We start from the raw sequence: 19,325 nt of genomic DNA, 5'->3' as shown, positions 1-19,325 counted from the left end.
AAGGCCTTCATTAGACCCCCAACAAATGGAGCGAAACTGAGCATTGGGCTTTCATGTAACAGGCCCACTTGAGCCTCCACGGTGCCACCTGGACCTGCCACGTAATCCGGAGCGTTGAAACGGTCATAGACAATTGGGCCTAGGCCTCAGCAGTCCGGAGCGCAGACATAAGCGGGCGCGGTTTTATAACTTTTATTTATAATTTCTTATTATTTTTTTTTCAGGCGGTTCCTTAACTTTCGCTTCTCACAAATTAAACCAAAATCACAAGCAAACAACAATCTCTTCAATTTCTTCGTCTTCTTCTTTATCCATAATTTCAATTCCGTACTCAGAAACCCTAGCATTGTGTCGTCGCCAGCAACCGGAGGAGGCAGAGATGGGAAACTTTCTGGACAAGGAGCCACCGCCGCCGATGGTGCTCGTTCCGCCGCTATTCGACTACCCTCCTCTCGCCGCCCGCACCAGGTTTTTCCCTAACTCCGCCCCCTACGATCCTCTTCACGTCTCTTTATTTTTCATTCGATTTTTTGTTTTTGTTTTTGTGAATTCTTGAAAGTTTGAGGTCGTCACTGCTTACTGTGAGCGGAGTGCCACTCTCCTTGCTAAAATTGGCCGGCGTTTGATTATCTGCAGCAATTAAATCGTCGTTGAATGTGTTTATTTGATTTTTTTAGTGATTTTTTTTTAATTTTTTTTGTTTGAATTTTTAGAATAATTTTGATGCAGGATGTTGGAGTCGTCGTATGACTTGTTGTTTGGGAAGCTTGCTTTGAAATGTCTGTTTGACGATTACTTTGAACAAGCTCGTCATTTCAGCACAATGATCATGTTGAAGCCCATCGACGACCCTCACGTCGATTTGATTGCAACTGTATCCTTCATGATGATGATTTTTAGAAAGTTGATGGTTTGATGCCAAGGGAAATATTTTCGCTATTTTTGTTTCCTTAATGTGTTTAGGTTGCAGGACCGCTCGATCACAAACCCGAGGAGAATATAATTGGAAATGCATTTTTCCGCTGGCAAAGGTACTTGGAAGTAGATTCAGATTCCCATTGTATTTGTACATGAATTGCATTTTATGGGCAATATCTTGGACGTAAATGTGGTATCGAAAACAGTATCTTCATATTTGTTTGATTTGGCAGTGATGTTGATGATCCTCACACATTCATGGACCTCTTCGTGTCAAATGCTGATCCGTAAGGACATTTCTCTGAATTAAAAGAGTTGTTTTTTACTTTTGATTTTTTTCAGTTTTTCTTGTTCAAAAACAGGACTATATATTTGCATATTCCCATATTTTGCGTCACTTCAGGGTTTTGCAGATGAGGGCCTGTGGTTACTACCCTAGATATGGATTGGGAGCGTTTGGAATTTTCCCAATGTTGCTGAAAAAAAGGTGCGCAGTATGGAAAACCTCCTAGTAGAAATAGTTGGGTGCACATACACATGAAATGTATAATGTTGACAGAGCTCGTTACTCTTGTAGAATAACTTCTGAAGACTTTGGTGTTATGGGATTGAGATATGGCTCGTCAAACTTGTCAATTGGCGCTACTGCCATGCCCTTCTCCTGTATGTAACCTCAATATCAGTTCTTGGAGTATTCTTGCTTATGACACACATACATAACTGATACCTATATTTTGGTTCTGAACATTCAATGTACTTTTATCTGTATCATGGCGCAGCTAGTAAACTTATCTCGTAAGTTATCAACTCCTCCAATATAAACTGGGAAGAATTTGAAATGTTGCTGGATAAACTCATGTTTGGCTCATCTGTAAATTTTTGGGAATGGCTATTTTTATAATGTAAGATTGCACTTTTGCATGATCTGAATATTAGAAGGGAAGAGAACTTTGGTGTCATCATTTCTACCTGAACTTACAAGGCGCATTGAAAACATTATCTAATGTAGTTATCCATTTATGCAGTGAAAGATGATTGTCCAAGAAGGGCATGGTTGGTGAGCAAGATGGGAAGACTAACAGCTGGGGTGCAGTATGAGCCGGAATGTAAGTCACTTAGATGCCTTACCTTAACATTACCGGACTGAATGTGGGTTTTCAGAATTGGGTATACGTTTTCTCCATGAAGTAGAAAAATTTCACTCAAGAATGTCACCATATCTATAGTACAAGATACTTAAAAGAACCAATTTCCCTATTACTTTCTAGTTTGTAGTTCTTGTGTACATTGGTATGAGCTGTTGTTGATAAATTTGGATTAGTATCTTAGTACAATTTTATTTCAAATGATTATCTCATTGGTTAATTCTTTCTAGATGGGAGTAAAGATACTTACAACTACAAAAATTTAAAGAATTGGAGTGCTGCAATCGGTTACGGAGTGGGATCAAGCAGCCCTTTGAGTCCATCATTCAATTTTGGTCTCGAGCTATCAAGAAGTTCTCAGGTTTGTTTCGTTTTGTTTTAGTAACTTTTGTGAAGTTTAATCGATTCCATGTCTTGAGTGTTTTATCCGACATTCAATAGTTTTTCTAGCACCTCCAAAACTTGAAGTAAATTAGTTTATCTATGCATGGTTTTTTCCAATGCTGGATACTTGAGAGCATGTTATACAACTCGTTGTGGATCTCAAACACTAATTTTTGTACTGCAGTTCATCGCCTCATTTTATCAACACGTGGTGGTCCAAAGACGGGTATTGTCCATCCCCGGTTTGTTATTTGCTACAGAACATATCCTTTAAATTAGTTTTTATATTTGAATTAACATATACTGTACTAATTAGCTTTGAACTGCTTTCACTGAACAGGTGAAAAACCCCCTTGAAGAAAATGAAGTAGTTGGAATTACGAATTATATCGATTTTGGCTTTGAATTGCAGACAAGGTAAATAATAAATGTTTGTAATATGCAACAAATTTGGTGATAATTGATTATATTGTGATGCTATTTTAGGGTTGATGATATCAAATCATCAAGTGATGTACCAGAATCAAACGATGTACCAGAATCAAGCAATGTACCTAAATCAACCAATGGACCTAATGTCCCAGATTCCACCTTTCAAGTAGCTGCATCTTGGCAAGCCAATAAGAACTTCATGCTTAAGGTAGCGTATTTGATGCAACCTTGTACTTGCAATATTGGATCATATCAAGTTCATGAAACACTTATTCTTTATCCATGCAGGGAAAGGTGGGCCCTCTCAGCTCGTCGATAGCATTGGCATTTAAGTCCTGGTGGAAACCTTCTTTCACATTCAGCGTTTCAGGTATCTCGAATTGGTAGATTTTCATGAGACGCATCAGACTTTAAATGTTATGACCTAATTATAAACTTAACTAAATGGCTCAACAAAACACATGCTACATGTGTAACTAGATCCCTTTGAAATATGAAGGACCATTAAACCTGTATTTCTTTCTGTTGTCTTGGATTTCGACCTGAATGACGTAGTATTGCTTTGATTTTGTTAAATCTTGCTTTGCATTTAAATTTGTGTGTCGAAATATTGGATGAGTACAACAAACTGATACGTGAGTTCTGCAGCTACGAGAAATCACGTTGTGGGGGAGACAGGTTACGGTTTTGGCCTTCGTGTGGAGAATCTTAGACAAGCCAGGTTCATTCATTTGTTTCTGCCTTTTCTTTTTCTTTTCCATAGTTAGATGTGCTCTCATATTCTAATGCATGTATACATGGTCAATGATCATTTCTTCCTGAAGATATATGAACTCGTCTCATGCAGAATGCATCGTTTTAACCGTTTTGCAGTTATCAAAGAGCTGATCCAAATTTCGTCATGTTGACACCGAATAAGGAGCACCTGGCCGAAGGCATTGTTTGGAAAGTTGGAAAAAGACCGATGCTACAGTCAGATATAAATGCTGGAAATTTCGACGGCATTCCAAAGGAACTAAGACCCCTGGGGAAAATCTTGTAACTCCTCATCTTTCTGACCTTTTTCCCTTTCAAAAACTGATCAATGCTCAGATGAGCATTCAAAAGCGTCGAGTTTCAAGTTGAAGCTCGTCTGCCTTTTTCGTAGACTAGGCGGCTTTACGTTTTGTTGTCTTTGGGGGGTTATATAAAATAGGAGGTTGGATTCATGCGTCTTGTGAATATGCATGCTGCCTTTTTTTGAGGACTCCTAGGAGACTAATCTAATCAATTGTTTTTAGTTCCATAACTGCGTTTCGTGTTTACACCAATTATATGTTTAAGTTTATCTTACGCTGCCCGTCCAAGCCCAGATAAAGGATAGGGGAGAGCGTAATGACAGCCGACACTCTGTTTTCACGTCAGATCTCTATGATATGTTATCATATTGGATTTTGAATTTGAGATTCAATCTAATCCGATGAAGTCATTGAAATTCGCAGTAATTAGGGCGATCGATTTGGATTGTATCGGATTTTAAACTTCCTGGTAGTTTGTTAAGAAAAGGATGTGAGGCTTGAAGAAGGTTTGTTAGGAAAATGATTTGAACCTTGGAATATCTTAATGTGGAGAAATGGTCGAGGACAAGATGATTGTTACTGAATTGACAAATCAGGTTGTAATTTTTGTCTTTTGGAAACAAACTCAATACAAAGTCTTTGTGCATAGGATTGTGGTTTCATCTTGGCCGGCAGTTTTAACGTTTAAATAATATAATACAACATAAAATTGCCTCTCTGCACCTGTCGATGAGGATATTTTTTTATCACCCAAGCTCCAATGTTTAAGTTTATAAACACAATGATTTTATTGATTACGAGTTCGATACTTAAATGACGGGTTTTCTTATCCAGTGTTTACATTTGTAAACAAGTTAATCTATTGATTACGAGTTTGAGACCTAAATGACTTATTGTATTCCCTAATTTAACTTTTATATTTTTTTAATATTGTTGTATATAAACAAAGTACATTTTTATTAGAAGTGTTTTGTTTACAAATAAGAATTTACAAATAGTCCAAGTGCTTTTTACCAGTGTTTCCATAAAACACTTCTAAAATTTAAGAATTCGTTTGAAAATATTTTTAAATAGTTGAAAGCATTTTTTTTTATGAAAGTGTTTTTGGAATCAATTCTTAGTAAAAATACAAGTAAATCCTGGAAAATCACTTCAACTGCTTTCGGAATCCAAAAACAATTTCACCAAAAACGTTTTCATTCATTTTAGAAGCACTTCCCAACTAGTCCTAAAATATTTAAGAACGGTAATTAAAAGTATTTTTTATTATCAGAAAAAATTTTAACTCTCTAAAAACACCTAAACAAAAAACTAATTTGCATAAAGTAAATTTACCGTTAAATACATAAAATAAAATTTACAAATAATAGTGTATTATTACAATCATGCTAAATTCGTTTCATATAAATCATCCCGTAAACGGACGCTCTGACTTGCATTGAGAGGGTCCCAAGCCCCAACAAGCTCTATCGCTACAGGACAATCTACATTAATCCACAATGTTCGTTATATAATTTTTGCTTGGATATAAATATCACCGGAATCGAATCGGACAATCCCTTCAGGCAGCTTTCCAAAAAAAAAAAAAAAAAAAAAACCAGATGGCTGCCTCTTCTTCGCTGATTTCCACAAACTTCCACTCTTTTTCTCCACTTTCTCGCTCCCCATGCAGAAAGTTCCTTCCTTTCCCGCTCTCCAAATCCTTCTCCCGCCACAAACCTGCCGCCTCAGCCTCCCCCTCCCCCATCCTCTCCCTCCTCCACCACAAAACCCAGAAGCGGTCTTTGATCCCGCCGCACAAGTTCTCCTGCCCGCCGTGCCTCCACAAGCTTCTGCTTGCCACCAAGAACCCGTTCTCCTCGGTCTTCGAATCTCTCCTCATTGTTTGCGCTTCCGCGGCTCTGTCGCTTTCCCTGTTCATCGCCGATGTGGATCCGGCATCGGCTTTCGTAGTCACTCCGCCGAGGAAGCTGCAGTCCGATGAGCTCGCCACGGTTCAGCTCTTTCAGGAGAACACTCCCTCTGTTGTTTACATCACCAATCTTGCAGCCAGGTATAGTTGAAGTTTGAACATTTTGGATTTTGCTGAGAAATTGGGCCCTTTTTGAAGTATTTTCAACTTCTATTAATTTTTATGTACAAGCTATATCCTACTTTAAATCAATCTAAACTGCCAAGAGCGGGATTCGAACTCGTGTGCATGGAGAGCACATTCGCTGTAGCCGCCATGTCTGCATTTTCGATATCTGTTTTGTTTGTGATTTTTGGGTTGTGGTTGGATTGTGATTTTGGAGTGATTGGTGTTTGTGGGTTTTAGGCAGGATGCGTTTACTCTGGACGTGTTTGAGGTACCGCAGGGGTCTGGGTCAGGCTTCGTGTGGGATACAGACGGCCACATTGTCACCAATTACCACGTGATTCGTGGTGCTTCCGATCTCAGGTTAGTTGGTTTTTGAGTCGTTCTTTGTTGAAATGCATCAATTTTTTTTGTTGCATTGAAGTTTGGTTTGGACATTGTAACTTGGTTGTGGTATGAGAAAAGTGTGATTCTTTAATATGGTTCTGCTTTGCCTAAGCATCAAATGTATTGCTAACCAAAGCGCGTTAAATATTTATGAGTTCTCTATTCATTTTAACCTACTTCGGTAATGATAAGCTCGTTGTAATTTTGCTGAAGTTTGCAGCTTATTTACCGATATGGGTTGCATCCATGATTGCCCATAACATAAGCATTATGTCATTAGACTTATGGAGTTTGGAGAGTCCAGGATTATAAGATGTAAATGGATTGCATTTGCATTTGAAGCTTTGAGACTCTTTTTAGTTCATTGGGTTCTGAATCCTTCGTATATGTTGGAAACGCTTCTGCCACCAATGGGATTGAGTCCACTGTATGTCTGTTTACTAGATTTGTTTCTCCATATTTAGCGCCTTCATCACCTCACTCTTCTTAAAGGCCATTCTTCATTATACTTGCTTTTTCTCTGGTCGTGCATGGGACACCCTTTGGTAACAAATTCAGCTAATTATTCATTTGGTCGTTTCAAAATGTATTTTGGTTAGATTCATTTTCGATTCTTTGACAGTGGCACTTCTCATGGTTTGTGATTGTATTCTATACCACTGTTACTTTTTTTACAGGGTCACACTTGCTGATCAGTCTACTTATGATGCAAAAGTTGTTGGATTTGACCAAGACAAGGATGTTGCTGTTCTACGTGTTGATGCCCCCAAAGAGAAACTAAGGCCCATACCGATTGGTCAATCTGCAGACTTGCTTGTCGGTCAGAAAGTGTTTGCTATCGGTAATCCTGTAAGTATTACTTTACTTTCATCCTGTCTTCTGCACTATGCTTATCTTTTTCTTTCAAATACAACTAAGATACTTGATACTCATTTAGTTCAACTATTGGTAGATAATAAGTTAAGTGCAGTATTTTACACATCTTTTCTACCAACATGATTGTGCTTACTATCAAACAGAGGCTGAATAAGCTTAAGAACATTTAATGATCTTTGGGTTTTGGTTATGAAGGAACATCTCCTCCTTGTAACAGGGCTTATAATTGCATGATCCTTCACTCACTATATTCTGTGAAGGGTTTCGCTATGGCTTTAAGCAAATGGTTGAACTAACTGACAATTTGATTTCCTTTTTATATAACTCTGCAGTTTGGGCTTGACCATACTCTTACCACTGGCGTTATCAGGTACAAATTCCATGAACTCTATCTTGACATGTTTGGATTGGCAGCAGTGGTCTGTTTTCGGTTCCTTCTCATTCTACACTCTTGCTGATGCATTCTTTCTGTAATAGTGGGCTTCGTAGAGAAATTAGTTCTGCTGCTACTGGCCGTCCAATTCAAGACGTTATACAGACAGATGCTGCCATTAATCCTGGTAACAGTGGGGGGCCACTTCTAGATAGTACAGGAAGGCTTATCGGGATAAACACAGCTATATATTCTCCATCTGGTGCATCATCCGGTGTTGGATTTTCAATTCCAGTTGACACGGTGAGTAGATATCATGTGAAGTTCCTTCTTTTGACATTCCTTCATTAACATGCTTTGAGATAAAACTTCTGACTTACATTTTAACTTTTTACCTGTTCAGGTAAGTGGTATTGTTGACCAATTGGTCAAATTTGGGAAGGTCACTAGACCTATTTTAGGGATTAAGTTTGCACCTGATCAGTCTGTTGAACAGTTGGGGGTTAGTGGAGTGCTCGTCTTAGATGCACCAGCTAACGGTCCAGCTGGCAAAGCGGTATTCTCTCCTTTCCTGTTTTGTATTCGAAGTTTCATGTACGACAGAAATAATTTTGTTTTTGTTAGTTAAAATGACTAAAAGGGAGCTGATGAACCTCAATTTTGCAGGGACTGCTACCAACCAAGCGTGACGCATATGGTAGACTCATATTGGGTGACATTATAACATCTGTGAACGGAAAAAAGATCAGCAATGGCAGCGACTTGTATAGAATTCTCGATCAGTGTAAAGTGGGCGATAAGGTATGTTCGTTTATCATATCACACTGTCCCTTTTAATTTCCAACTAGCCTGTAAAAATCTGGAACCATTCTAGCACAAACGCACTTTTCTCCCTTCGGCCTTTTTTCGCATTTCAACATTACAATGTAATCTTTTGGACTCAGGTGATTGTGGAGGTGTTGCGTGGTGATCATAAGGAGAAAATCCCTGTTATACTTGAACCAAAAGCCGACGAGACATGAGACATGACCAGTTAGTATGGGGACGGATCGCCTTTGATCTGATGAATTCTCAGTAAACCGAAAAAACAGGACATATTGCCATTGTTTGTGTATTGATAGTCTTATGGAAGGGTCTTGTACATAAACTCTTTCAGTTAACAATTGATCCTTTGATGTATGGCAGTTGAATCTTCCATGTTTATGATGCAGAACTGAACGCTACAGCTATGCTTGTATGTGTGTATGGGTCGGGTTTATTTATTGTCGGATACGGGTTGCACTAAAAGCATCAAATTCCAGGTTTTGTACTGAAAGCATGGAAATAAAATGGGTCAGGCTTATTTAATAGTTGGATACGGCCCAAATATGTCCTCAACTGCAAAAGAGCCCATGGGTAATTCCAATATTTCGATTTCTTCTTTTTATCACTATTGCATTTTTTGGTTTCAGCCTATTTTTTAATTTTACAGATTGCTCACTAAGGGAGGTGTATTTAATTGGGGATTTGAGAGATTTTAATGAATTTATAAATTCATGAATTTTTATAGAGTTTAACTAATTTGTAGAGATTTTATGTAAAATTTTGATTCAATTCCCTCAAAATCTCATAGGAAGATGTGAGATTTGTGGATGCTTAAAATACACTACAAAGTCTCTCCAATTCCCTCTAATTTCTCAACTTTTCCAAATTCTTTAAATTCTAATTCTAATTGAATACACCTGGAATGTTATAAACTTCTAAATATAATTAAACCCGGTCCGAGTTATCGTCATATGTGTAATTAATTAATATGATTCATCACTTGTCTCTCTCAGATTTTTCAGTATGCCGGAGACACAATTCAGTACACCAATTGTATTATAATATTGCGTACCCAACCGTATTTTCGGCACCTTAAAAAATGTCTCCTCCCATATGCCCTACAGCTTCCTGTGCACTACGGTAGTCACCGTGGCTAAAACAAACAACAAAATTGCAGTCTTCTCAACGTAAACGAAATTCAAACCGGAAAATTAAATAAATTTTGCATGTGAAATGATGAACGAAGGAGCCAACGTGGATCTCCGTTTATTATTTTTTCGCAAACGATGTAATTACAATCTCAAGGAAATTATACGATTACATTTGCAGACGACGCTGCAGATGAAATTAAGAAGGAAATTACAAACAGGAAGCAATTGAGTTGCATGGGAATGTGATTACGATCATACGGAGAAGGTGGGGTTGAGGCTGAAATCAACATCCCAGAGCTCAAAACGTCCGTTGACAAAGTCATAGTATCCTCCCTTGATTGCTAGGGTTTTCTTCAGCAAACCCTCTCTCACAAACGGATAGCTCAGCAGGTTTCCGATCGATACATTCACCGCCTCCTGCACTCGTTTCAGTCAGTTAGTAAATTAATACAGCGCTAACTAGTAATTAAGTACATGGATTCTTATATCCGTACTTACCTTTTCACAGTGGCCGCATAGATCAGCGAAAGGAGCATCGGCACCATGATCTGCCTTCACCTTCTTCCCTGCCGGCGATGCGATACCAATCCAGTCTTCTATGAAGTCACTGCATCATCCATGCATCGATCCAGCATGCACATGTTTATATGTTAATTTCCCATCATTTGATAATTAAGAAAATAATTAAGTGTTTTTGTTTGGGGTTGCTTCTGACAGAGCTAGAAAGTAAACTTTCTAACAACCAAAAACAGCTATGAGTACGTTTGACAGCAAATGTTAAAGGTGTTTCTGGCTTGTAAAAGCGCTTTCTGGAGCAACTAACATGTGGTTCTTCAGAAATTAAGCACTTCTAACAAGTTAAGAACAATTCCAAACAACCCTAAGCTGATAAAGAATGGCTTGTTTGCTTACGTGCCAAGGGTAGATCCATCTTCCGGAATAGACAAGAGTGCCTTGATTCCTCCACAGGCGCTGTGCCCAATCACCACTATGTATGAAACCTATACATACATATATTACATACAAAAGATTAATTAATATTAGTAATGAAAACAGCATTTAGCTAAATATGATTAATTATTACAAAACCAAGAAATTAAACCAAAATGCATGGATTAATTAATTACCTTGAGATGCAAGACAGCATACTCAACGGCCGCCCCAGTTCCAGCGTATTTAGTCTATTAACACAGACAAAACTAAATTAAAACATATATATATATATGTATGTATGTATGTATGTATGTATGTATGTATAGGGACACACAAAGGGGAAGCCACATTTTCTTGTGACAAAAGAGAGAAAAGGACGAGGACATGTGTAAACCTTATCATAGGGTGGGACCAAGTTAGCAACTGTGCGGACAACAAAAGCCTCTCCTGGCTGCATATCCAGAACATGTGATGGACAGACTCGAGAATCCGAGCATGCAAACAGCATAAACTTGGGCCATTGTCCTTTGGCAAGTTCACCGTAAAGAGCCGGATTCTTGCTGTTAAATTAAGGAAGAAAATGGTTATTAATTTGTCTGCATGCAACTTCATATATATGAAGTCAGTTGAAAGCGAATCTCGTTTAATCCTCTATTTAATATTTAACAAGAAAAGAGAGCATACTCGTATTTCTCTTTCTTGAAGTGAATGTAGCCACTCTTGAGCCTCTCGGCGGCATCATAAGGCTTGGTGGCGCCGTTGGCCTCGGCCGTCGCCAGCTGGGCTGTAACCTGCTCCACTTTCGCAGCCGCTTCAGCCCTCAGCTCCTCCTTCTCACTGAGAAGTTTCTGGAGAGATGCAATGGCCTCTTCGTACTCCTTTGCCATTTCTTCCTTCTACTTATTTTTCACACACGCAAATAATATCTTAACATTAATTTATACCCTTTTATCTCACCTAAATATTTATTAGGGAAAATTAGTACCATACATGTGTAATTTTCCTTTTCATTCATTTTGGTTCAAACCATACACATGTCATTTTTTAAGGATGTTGAATCAATGAAAAGCGTCCACGTCATCCCGATAAGAAGAGGATTAGTTGAGTGATAAGAACACTGATTAATGATAGATGATGATGTGTATATGTATAATCAAACGTGTTCGAGGCTGGTATTGTACACCAGTAGAGTTCCATCTACCAATTAATTATCGTTCTATACTTTAGAAGTTTTACCACGTGAACCAAAGAGCTATCAGACATAAATACTGTTGAAGAGATAAATAAAGTTCCAAACAATGGCAATACATATTATTCTCACATAAAGCGGCTGCCACTACAAGAAAAACTGACAATAATTACGAGCATTCAGTGGCGCAGAATGGGATAGGTAAAAGGCACATTAGTGGTTGTATCGTTGGATATTACTTGCAGGTTGCTAGTAGACCTTTTACCCATTCCATTCTTGCAACGGATTATATCAGCGACTGTTGTCAGATTTTCGATGTAGAAGAGCATAGGTAGTCGCCAGTCACATTGTCATATACACTACTTGAAAGTAATGTACACATGATGAGTTGAAGGATCGAGAGAGAGAGAGAGAGAGAGAGAGAGAGAGAGAGAGATAAGAGTACCCGAGTGATAGCAGGAACGGAGGTAACAGGCTTGTTTTGGATGAGGTTAGGGGGAGGAGATCTACAAGGAGAAGAAGAAGTGCTGATCCTGGCAGAAATACAACTAGGTTTCCTGCTGGTAGCGGGAAAGAGAGTGGAGGAGGTGAGGTTAAAGCTCTTAACTAACGAAGCTGAAGACATGATGGGCAACAACTCTGGAACTGCCTTGCTTTATACACCTCACCATCCCACAACTATATGAATATGATATATCCACCCCCACACCACACCCCCTAGTGCCTCTTTTGAAAAATGTGATAGGGAAATCTAAGTCAACGAGAGCTTCTAATCTTCATGGATGAGGTTTGGACGTTGGAGATGAACCAAATCTCTCTATCTCCCTTCACTACTACTGACCGCTTACATTAAGTGCATGGCCACCATGCATCTCTATCATCTATCTACCCTTATCACTCACAAAAGTACTGCTAAATTTATTTTTTTACCTTCATCATCTTCCTAAATAGCTACATTTTGCATTGCCTGTTTGCCACGAAATTTTTGTGTGTATCCCTCGAAGCATCGTCATATAGTGCTATTATTTAGCGTATTATATAATATGAATGAAAGGCAGAGTTGATATGTCTCACCTCTCGTTGATTGGACTTTTTCAATCCACATGTTAAAATTCGAGCGGAACAAGTAAAATAGTAACACGTGATAGTATTTTGAATACACTAGTAAACTTACTTGATTGCCACCTGCCACCACGCCATTCGTGTTGTCATGAGTAGGAGTATATATAGTGGCGGGGGTCTGAGGGCACATGATACATTTTAATCCCTAGTGCCCCACTTGGTCGTGTCTCGATTGTTTTGAGTGTGAGTGATGATCAAGTTAGTATGATAACCCAATTGCATGTAGTAGTCGATCGTAATATTGTATGTATAATTCAGTTAAGATGAGTTAGATGCATCCCGTTCTTGTATACTAATGCAATTGTGAGCTACATACATTATAAATTTATTTCATAATCTCCTTAAAAAAAAAAGGGACTAGATAGTGGCGAAGTCACGACAGCCTACCCTATCGGGGGCCAGGAAGACTCATAGAGGTAGTTTAGCCTCCTTTGCCACCATTGTTTGATTCACCAACGCCAGGAATCGGACTTAGCTAAGACCAGCCATGTGAAATACACCATGAAATTTGCCTCAATTATTGAATTACCCCATGGTAGTTAATCTCCTTCCTATAGCTACATACTTTGGTGACTTATGAGCAAGGAAAAGACGTACAATTTAAAGAAACCCACCATCCCAATTGTAGGGTCTCCCGAATTACATTTGAAGATTAATTATTGGCTTCTAAATTCTAACTGAGTCACATGAAATATATCAAATATGTTTATAACGGGGAACCACATCTCCCTATCTTGAATTAGTTTTTAAAACTATATTAGATGTGATAGGTTCATCTTTCTCTTTAAAAGTTTAGAAAGTTTTTACCATTATGTATGTAACGTATGTCATAGATTGTTGTATTCTAGAAAGAATTGTGGCATATATACACATTGTCGAAAGCCATGTATATATAATACTCCCCGTATAGTTTCAGCTTTTCGGGGTTTATGGTTCAGGGTTTAGGATGACAGTGTAGATAAAGTTGTAATCTAACTGAGGATATATACCACAAAGCCAAAGTGTGAAAACCAAAAGAATAAAAATAAAATTGAAAGGATTGAAGAAGACATGCTAGCTAGCTTCTGGTGCTGGGCATCTCTAATATCTTTGGTTGAAATGGATATAATGGTGGACAACATGATCGGTGATGGATTACATAGATAAGGTCCTACTCCTATCCTTAAAACATATGGCTCCTGTGCATTCTAATACCCACTACGACCACATATAAGATGCAATCTGATTTCTCACCTTTCTATCTATGGTATGTTATATAGTCTACCTATGGACTTCAAGGTATTCAATCTATAATACACTCATTGCAAATTTGTGGAGAAAATCTTATGTGTCATGGTAATCACGTAACTAGAAACGCAGATATTTACATATATACACCTGGTGACATGACAAATAAATATCACCAATTTAACCCATAATAGGCAATTCCACATCCTTTGGTGGCTCCTTTGCATGGATTGAGATTCTCTCCAAATCTCACACTCTTGAGCCCATGGATTGAGCAATATGGACCGTTCAATAGAGAGATATAAGCGTTGGAGAGAGAGATTGTGTGTGAAATGGACTAGTGGAATGAGCTAATGAGAACACATAGTTTAAGCTGAAGAGTCCAAATTGCTCGATCTACGGGCTTTGAAATGTGAAATTCGAAGAAAAATAGTTGTTTGATATATAACATTAATCCTGGTTTCTTCTACTTACACGCGAGAAATTAAATGAAAAAGTAAAAGATCACACCTTCATCATGCTCATGCCCCATGATTGTTGAAGTGAAATTGGGACAATGCAGCCCTGCGCAGTTGAGGCAACACCAAAGAGCGAGATGAGAGTAACTTACATGAAACATGAGACGCGATGGTGATGGCATTTCAAGTCCATCACACACTATTATGTTTCAACTTTTCAACATGATAACGTGATTGGTTTGAAATGTCATTACCTTGGTATCTTAGTTACATGTTAGCTCTTCTCTAGAGTTGGGAGAGAAGGGTGGGAGTGTCTGATAAGTTGATGCAAGCTCTTATAAAAGCTCCTTCAGTGACTTAAACCGATTGTGTTATGATACATGTCGACATTTTCTAATTAACAATGTGTCGACATCCTTTTGTCATATTTCCGGCATACATTAGATTAGATGTCATATGCTTATGCTGGCCCCCACTTCCCAGCCAATGTGGTGATTGGTAGACGAAATCCTGAAAAATCGGGTCCAAAAACATGTCACTCAAGTAGATAAATAGCAGAGAGTTTTGTGTGCAAAATATTTGAACTTACTTATTCTATGTAATCATATCTTTGGGATTATATTTTCCTTGTATGTAATCTCCTTGTATCGCACAATCAAGCAATGAAATCATATGTATTCCGACCATTTACCCACACACGCGTCGTTTTCCTAATTACACATATTCTGATTAACTTTCTAAAACTGTATGTCGTCATGTATTTTAACTTATCTACTTAACAGTAGGTGATTAATTTGGAATACCAATCATTTGACGTTTCTAACAATTGCGGCTTTTATTTCATCCATCAAGTGGGTTTGTGCGTACATAAGCTTTCCATGGGTAGAGACATATAGGCCCATAAAAGGCGCCAAAAACAGAACAACCTCAGGAATTGCATCATGGTACATTTATGAAAATGTCTTTATTTTAGGGACTCAGAAGACATTAATTTGCACGATTTGTATGTTCTAGCCTCGAAAATTGTTGAATCGAGGTACGTTGTACTTGCCAACCTACTTTGGAGCTAGTCTAATCGGGCATATTGAGAATGAAACGCAACGAGCAGCTTTCGCCAGCATGAAGCGCTCGTTTTCTGTCAATGGCCTCTCAATCACCTTCACGATATTCACATCCTAAAACAGCATAGTGTCAAAACAGCCATCATCCATCAGCATCATTTAGGCGGAAAAGCATACTCGTTGGACTTGGACAAGTCCAATTTTTCGCTTACTGGAAGAGAAAACAAGTTAAATGATCTAATCGACTTGCTCAAATTCATAAGAGGAGAAGACACTCGACGAAAAAGAAATGCATATTAGTGCACTGACCTTTTGCGGTTGTTGAACAGAAGGTCTCACGCTGGCAGTATCGCCGATGATGATTATATTGTTGACATTTCCACTTCCATCCCTTTCAGATGGGGAGGATGTTGAATGCCGCCAATTCCCATTAACAATGAACTTGTAGTAATACCTGCAGGGCAGAACATCATCGTGTCATCGCTTAAAATGAAAATTAGATAAACTCATCGTGCGACATTTTCAAGATTAGCTAGTCTAAGAAAACTTGATGGAAAATTCAACACTACAAGTTAATAGAAGGCATTAGATCTCATATTTTTATTCTAGTCGTAAAAATCAACATAACACAATGATTTTTACTTACTTTCCTCGTGAAAGTCTGACTTCTGCTTCCCATCGTGATCCCCCTTTGTAATTTGCCCGAATTGGTTCTTTCCAGTTCGCAGTGAAATCTCCAACTAAGGTTACGTCCTCCCCCTGTAAACAGAGACAGGGTGAATCAGGAAGAACAAACAGAAGCAAAATAAATTCTATTACTGCTCGACTATAGAACAGTATAATGCTTTTAAAAACTACGAGCTTAAAACTATTTACAGATACAGTCCTACGCCAAGCAAGGCATCAAGAAAGAAGTTTCGATGCCTTTCTTCATAGTCCCTTCAGATTTATCCAATGACCAACATCACTGCTAAAGTAGACGTTGTAAGTTGGAGTTGAAACTAAAGTTTTCAACTACCTCTTGCCCATTCCATACAAATGTCACAGCATGTGTTGGAGGCCCTTCATGTTTCCCGTTTTCCACCATGGCTATAAGATCCCATGTCGCCCAAGCAATTGCCGGTCTGCATTGAAATTGCAAGGTTATCTTTCAATTAGTGACAAAGTACTCCTTTTTCTTTAACAACTCACAGACTCACAGCAAGGAATTGCGATCTTCCTCGCAACAAATAATTTTTGTCATGCCAAGATGTTTCTTTTCATAATGTGTAAAACTCAAAGGAAATGAGGATGGTTAAGACGGCTAACCTGTCAGGCCTGCATAAATGCAACCCGGTGACAAAATTATAAGCTGCATGAAGGGAAGTATCTGTCATCCAGTGCAGGTATGCTATTACGCAAGTAGGAGACCGATCAAAACCAGTTGTACAAGTAACAAAAACACGATGATTCTTCTTTAATAAGCGTAATAATAACCCAACACAGAATGGTAGTTTCTTCCTCAAATCACAAGAATCTCCCTCCCTGCAAAAGAAAAGGTTCAGAAGTTTTACAAGGCCTCAGGTAGTGAGCTGTAAGCAATTGACACTTCAGAAACTCATTTCCATTTCTGAAATTTAATGCCCGACCTCCATGATTTGAAGTGACTTCAAAGGAAGGATAAATTTTGTCAATCGATAAATAGAATAGTGCACAGATTTTTTGTTTACCTTATTGGATAGTTAATCATCAGAATACCGAACTTTTGGCATGACTCATTTATTGCATTGGAATTTATTCCCCAATTTTCTGTCTCAGTTCCACTTTGGAAATTCAGTATAGCAGTGACTCCCTGTACGAAGAATTTCATAGCAGTTAAAGAGAGACACAGAAAAGAAGTTGATACAATGTGTATACGAGTAGACTGCATATTTCAATGACAACACAAAAATGTTGTTTTACATTTTTACAAATATAGCACTCACCGCCACATTTTCCAATGCCGCCACATCATCTTCGGTTTGTATGCATGATCCAACGTTTATGTGTTCAGTAATCTGACACATGAACAACATAACAGATGAGCCTTTATCCCTAGTTTTCAATGCAAGTTCATAGTTGAAGAATTTGATGAACATCACACCTTACTGTAGCGCATACCAAGAGCATGGTTATAGTAGAGTTCGCCTTTAGAGCGATCCAATGCCTTAACATATTCATCCAGTGGGAAGTTCCCATGAGCCCATTCTCCATCGCCGGACTCCTCTTCAGCGTAAATACAAGCAAGTTGGCTCAGGGGTTGGGCAGTATTCTTCTGCATTTGTGATTGAATGCGACCATTTTGGCCATTCAAATAATTCCATCCATGCGGTTTCAGAAACTTTGAGGAGAACATAACAAAGCCAGAGTTCCCGCCAGTTCCTGGAGACTGATTGCAAACTGGAAGCCAGCACAGCCTTGTTCCAAGTTGCGAAGGAACTCGACCTCTGTTAAACAGATTATCGAGAGCATTCATAAGAAGAAGTTGCTGAATTGGAAAAGGAGAGGGGGGTCTCTCAAGAACCAGGCTAACAGATCCTGTTTTCTCCTTCAGCATCTTCCTGGAGAAACCAAAGACTGAAAAAAATAAAAAACAAATATGAACACACATTCATGAACGAATTTCGAAAATTTCAATAGCTAATTCAGACGTTGAATCTCGCGCACAGTAAGGAACAAATCTTTGGCCACTGCCCTTCAGATTCATCCATAACAAAACATCGGTGTCTCAGCATTCATTAACAAGTCAAAATTACGCATTTTTCATCATCTTTCGTGCAACTGAAATTAAAAATGTTAATGGCATACTATGTGCGCAGACGTGGGCGTAGTCACATTGGCGATGGCAAATGTACTATGCACCCATGTTCGAATCTCCATTGTGACGAAAAGGTCACGGATTCGAGTCGTGAAAACAGCCTCTTTAAAAAACAAACGTAAGGCTGCGTACAATCGACATTCCTCCGCAGAACCTCGCAAAGTGGGGTTTCTATAGATAGGACAAAAAAAATGGCATGCTCACTGGGTATCACCAAAATCGCTTGCTTCAGCAAGCCTGCCGGCAGACAAATCGCCGGCCTTTTTCAATGTGTCGCCCACCATTACTATCCTGGACTTCTCCGCATTCCCCTGCAATTTCAAATTCAATAAAATTAAACCAATCCATCGATCAATCAATCAAAAGCTCGGAACTTTTGTTCTAGAGAGAGAGAGAGAGAGAGAGAGAGAGAGAGAGAGAGTGATGAAGACGAAATGGCGGAAGTACCCCTTTCTTGAGGGCGTGGACGAAGATTCGGCCGTCGACGGAGAGCGCGAACCGAATCCCGAGCGGTTTGTCGAGAGTGACCATGTACTCGTTCAAGTTCATCTTGAACGACGACGAAGACGAACCGCCCGACATCGCAAGAACCCTAACCGCTCCGCCACCTTTGTACCGGAGCTTCTCCACCGATGAACGGCGGCCGTTGATGAAAGCCATCTGTCCGCCCCAAAACGCGGAGGAAGAGGAAGAGGTAGAGGCGCTGATCAACGTCGGAGGAAAAGAGCGACCGTGAGATCTACAACTCGGCAGCTGCAGAGTCGCCATCTTCCTCTTCCCGAGGAATCGGTGACAGTTTTTTCCGTTTCAAACGGTTAGACTTTGTTGCAGAGATTGTGCTGGAGCGAGTGCTTCTTCAAGCTTCTCACTCTATCCATCCGGTGAACTCTCTCG

The 19,325-nt window shown here is 39.0% G+C and overlaps 4 protein-coding genes across 5 annotated transcripts; 2 read left to right on the top strand and 2 right to left on the bottom strand.

Moving 5' to 3' along the window:
- Positions 1 to 224: 224 nt before the first annotated feature.
- On the top strand, positions 225 to 4,167 carry LOC103963953. 2 transcript variants are annotated; one of them, XM_009376832.2, is made up of 14 exons: positions 225 to 468; positions 730 to 874; positions 964 to 1,031; positions 1,152 to 1,205; positions 1,322 to 1,405; positions 1,496 to 1,581; positions 1,944 to 2,024; positions 2,294 to 2,424; positions 2,632 to 2,673; positions 2,788 to 2,864; positions 2,934 to 3,087; positions 3,168 to 3,249; positions 3,528 to 3,600; positions 3,753 to 4,167. In XM_009376832.2, exons 1-14 carry the CDS (start codon positions 380 to 382, stop codon positions 3,919 to 3,921), a joined length of 1,335 nt encoding a protein of 444 aa, XP_009375107.1. In that variant the 5' UTR covers positions 225 to 379; the 3' UTR covers positions 3,922 to 4,167. The 2 variants fall into 2 exon arrangements, with proteins under 2 accessions (XP_009375107.1, XP_048434845.1); XM_048578888.1 differs by having other exon boundaries at positions 249 to 468; positions 714 to 874.
- Positions 4,168 to 5,458: 1,291 nt separating this feature from the next.
- LOC103963952 (protease Do-like 1, chloroplastic) lies at positions 5,459 to 8,999 on the top strand. The gene is made up of 8 exons (XM_009376831.3): positions 5,459 to 5,990; positions 6,255 to 6,377; positions 7,079 to 7,250; positions 7,610 to 7,647; positions 7,755 to 7,953; positions 8,054 to 8,206; positions 8,317 to 8,451; positions 8,595 to 8,999. The coding sequence occupies exons 1-8, from the start codon at positions 5,539 to 5,541 to the stop codon at positions 8,670 to 8,672; spliced, it is 1,350 nt and encodes a 449-aa protein (XP_009375106.2). The 5' UTR covers positions 5,459 to 5,538; the 3' UTR covers positions 8,673 to 8,999.
- Positions 9,000 to 9,688: 689 nt separating this feature from the next.
- On the bottom strand, positions 9,689 to 12,410 carry LOC103963951 (carbonic anhydrase 2-like). The gene is made up of 7 exons (XM_009376830.3): positions 12,173 to 12,410; positions 11,223 to 11,434; positions 10,933 to 11,098; positions 10,733 to 10,786; positions 10,518 to 10,606; positions 10,104 to 10,212; positions 9,689 to 10,022 (listed from the first exon to the last, which is right to left on the bottom strand). The coding sequence occupies exons 1-7, from the start codon at positions 12,350 to 12,352 to the stop codon at positions 9,858 to 9,860; spliced, it is 975 nt and encodes a 324-aa protein (XP_009375105.2). The 5' UTR covers positions 12,353 to 12,410; the 3' UTR covers positions 9,689 to 9,857.
- A 2,933-nt stretch (positions 12,411 to 15,343) lies between these two features.
- On the bottom strand, positions 15,344 to 19,325 carry LOC103965850 (phosphoglucan phosphatase LSF1, chloroplastic). Its single transcript, XM_009378942.3, is given in 12 exon segments — positions 15,344 to 15,709; positions 15,905 to 16,049; positions 16,242 to 16,354; positions 16,614 to 16,719; positions 16,904 to 17,119; positions 17,305 to 17,426; positions 17,560 to 17,631; positions 17,718 to 17,990; positions 17,992 to 18,053; positions 18,056 to 18,174; positions 18,636 to 18,742; positions 18,879 to 19,325. Coding segments are annotated over 12 exon segments (1,776 nt in total). The 5' UTR covers positions 19,200 to 19,325; the 3' UTR covers positions 15,344 to 15,589.

This window comes from the organism of the source record quoted next, unplaced genomic scaffold (genome assembly GCF_019419815.1).
Source record: "Pyrus x bretschneideri cultivar Hongxiangsu unplaced genomic scaffold, Pyrus_bretschneideri_v1 Contig13, whole genome shotgun sequence".
Lineage (NCBI taxonomy): Eukaryota > Viridiplantae > Streptophyta > Magnoliopsida > Rosales > Rosaceae > Pyrus > Pyrus x bretschneideri.
Note: the sequence above shows the minus strand (reverse complement) of the source record. Positions and strands in the feature narration are given on the sequence as shown.